Source organism: Penaeus monodon, chromosome 25 (genome assembly GCF_015228065.2).
Source record: "Penaeus monodon isolate SGIC_2016 chromosome 25, NSTDA_Pmon_1, whole genome shotgun sequence".
Taxonomy (NCBI): Eukaryota; Metazoa; Arthropoda; class Malacostraca; order Decapoda; family Penaeidae; genus Penaeus; species Penaeus monodon.
Genome location: NC_051410.1, coordinates 35,844,413 through 35,847,112, shown reverse-complemented (window position 1 = coordinate 35,847,112; position 2,700 = coordinate 35,844,413). Strand labels below are relative to the sequence as shown.

Below are 2,700 nucleotides of genomic sequence, written 5' to 3'. Positions count from 1 at the left end.
AAGATTCCTCTGAGTAAGTGCCTACTACCGCCCATTGATCAAGGACTCTGATGTGACGGCATTGGCCTTCGGCAAACGACATGACCATCATTTGCCTCTGCTCATTTCAATTAGGAGATTTCGAAGAACATGTCTTGTTTCTTTAATTATGGTCAACTCAAACACCTCTTTGAGAGCGCACGTCGGCTCATGGAAATATAGTCGGTTGCTTCTTAAGATAACAAGTATATCCTCCTCATTTTCCCTCTTTTGAAGTTTTCTATGGTTTCACGCTTTTAAGGGTGTTAAAGTGACTGTTGCTTTATGAAACATTGTTCTATCGATTTTTATCGCTTCGGAGGTTTTATTATTAATATTTTGGAAATGCGTAATCACATTAAGGATAAGTGATGATTTAAATGAAAAGGAACGTACATACGCATCTTGAAAGGAAAAGAATGTTAACATATATATGAATGATGAAGCTTTAGTTATACTGATTTATTCATTACATCTTAATGGTTTACTTTTTTCTTGGTTTATTAATTGCATTTTAATATTTTGCTCCACAAATGCTTCATTTACTTTAATTTTGTTCATACGTTTTGTCAGTTAAGTGTTTCTACAGTGATTGTCTTTGAAAGATTTCACTTGTTTATGCTTTGGCTACATTTTGTGTGTGATTATAGAGATAAAGTAATGGCTGCGTGCAATCACGCGAATGATTAGATGCAGAGATATGCGTGCACACATACACACCAAGCTTAAAACAAGAAAACTAAGAAAAAACATATGAAGTAAGCAAAGTATGAGTAGCATATAGATTCTGAGATGCAGCATTCAGGAAAATGGAATAATTCATCTTCTAGCTGAAGGCAACTTCATGGCTTCCTCTCTGCCTGACAATAAACAAATTATAAATGAGAGAAAGTTCTTGCAACGATACGCAAGAATAGCCATGTGACGTCAGCAGCGTGCAATCACGCGCATAATTAGATGCACAGATATACGTGCATACATACACACCAAGCTTAAAACAAGCAAACTAAGAAAAAAACTTATGAAGTAAGCAAAGTATTAGCAGCATATAAATTCTGAGATGCAGCATGAAGCAATATGGCATAATCTATCTTCTGGCTGAAGGCAACTTCATGGCTTCCTCTTTGCCTGACAATAAACAAATAATAAAGGTAAAAAAGTTCTTGCAACGATACACAAGAATAGTCTCGTGACGTCAGCAGCCTCATAGGGCCAACTGCAATATCATATATAAAGCGCAACGAAGCTACATTCCTTGTCAGTTGTCAGTGCATCAGCATTAAGATCCAGTGCACAATAGATTCTCCTCTCAATATGAAGTAAGCTTCATCCACAACATCTTTGTAGTTTTTCTGGCAAAGACTCAGCATCTTGTACCAAGTAGTATTTCCTAACTGTAAACACAAGCATATTTAGCATATCATGGTATGGTCACTAAATACTATCTCGTTCCTAGGGTGACACTCATCATGGTCCTGATGGCCGTCGTTGGCCTCTCCTCTGCCTACTCCCTTGGCGATGTCTACGAGAAGCTCCAGCGTGTTGAAAGGTGAGTTTGCGATATGATGAATGAGTTAATTGAGAGTGCAAGGCTTGCAATCAGATTCAGATGGATTGAGTGTCATAAGTAGGAGGAATATGAAACTGCATTTCTGTGTTTTATGCTAAAGCTATCCTCATTATTTCGACAATGGATAGAAATATAGAGAAATTTATCTTGTTTCCTCAGAGACATCAGCGCCGGGAGTACCGGAATGAGTGATAGCATGTCCTTGGAGAAAATTGAGAAAAGGTTAGATATTAGATTTTTAAAATTATTATTAGATACCTCTAGTACTAAAGGTTTTATAAAAGCATAGTGTAATGGATCTTCCCTCGCCGATATCTACATGAAGCTTCACCGTGGTGAGCGGTGAGTTTGTATGCAAGAGTGAAATAGTTCATTGAGATTTCAAAGTTAGCAGTAACACTGAGCTGGATAAAATTATATCCAAATGATCTCAGTATTATAAGTAGGAGGACTCTAAATACAGAATTGTATTCCTACATTTTATTCCAATATCATCCTTCTGTATAGCATAAGCTGGCAAAGGAAAGAGATAGAAAATGGGGTTTATTATGCGAAGATCTTTAGGATGTCCGATTAGCTATTATACTTTCTAGCTATCAATTTCTCCCTTTTGTTTTGTCAGAGACATCAGCGGGGGGAGCGGAAGCATGTCCGTAGAAAGAATAGAGAAAAGGTTAGATATTGCACTTTCTCATTTTTCCTTTTGTTATCAAATGCCTTCATTTCTAACACAAACATTTGTCAAAAGCTTATTGTAACAAATCTTGCCAAATATCAATATCAACACGATGTATTTCCAACCTATCCTCAGAGACATCAGTGGAGGAAGCAGTTCCTTGGAAAGCAGGGAGAGACGGTAAGTGAGGGAGAGTGATCTCGTCCCGTACAATTGCCTATACACACATGCGTATAACTGGAATTCAATCCTAATCATAGCAAAGACTGTAAACGTTTTAACATTTCCTTTCAGTGATGCCTTCGCTGTCTCTCACGACCTCGATCTGAGGCGCCTCAGGAGGTGAGTCGACTCCAGGCGTTGAGGAATATGTGTTGGTGAACAGTTATTTTTAAAAAGTATTTTCAAGTATGAAACAGAGAAAAAGATGTACGAA

At 37.6% G+C, this 2,700-nt stretch overlaps 1 protein-coding gene across 1 annotated transcript in view; it reads left to right on the top strand.

The window, feature by feature from the left end:
- The first annotated feature begins 1,281 nt into the window (after window positions 1-1,281).
- LOC119589197 overlaps window positions 1,282-2,700 on the top strand; it is a 1,757-nt gene continuing 338 nt past the window's right edge. Inside the window, exons 1-6 of the mRNA XM_037937795.1 lie at window positions 1,282-1,337; window positions 1,475-1,567; window positions 1,748-1,810; window positions 2,211-2,261; window positions 2,400-2,444; window positions 2,559-2,606. Of these exons, the coding sequence (XP_037793723.1) occupies window positions 1,333-1,337; window positions 1,475-1,567; window positions 1,748-1,810; window positions 2,211-2,261; window positions 2,400-2,444; window positions 2,559-2,606 (305 nt within the window). The 5' untranslated portion in view covers window positions 1,282-1,332. The remainder of the gene's footprint in view (window positions 1,338-1,474; window positions 1,568-1,747; window positions 1,811-2,210; window positions 2,262-2,399; window positions 2,445-2,558; window positions 2,607-2,700) is intronic.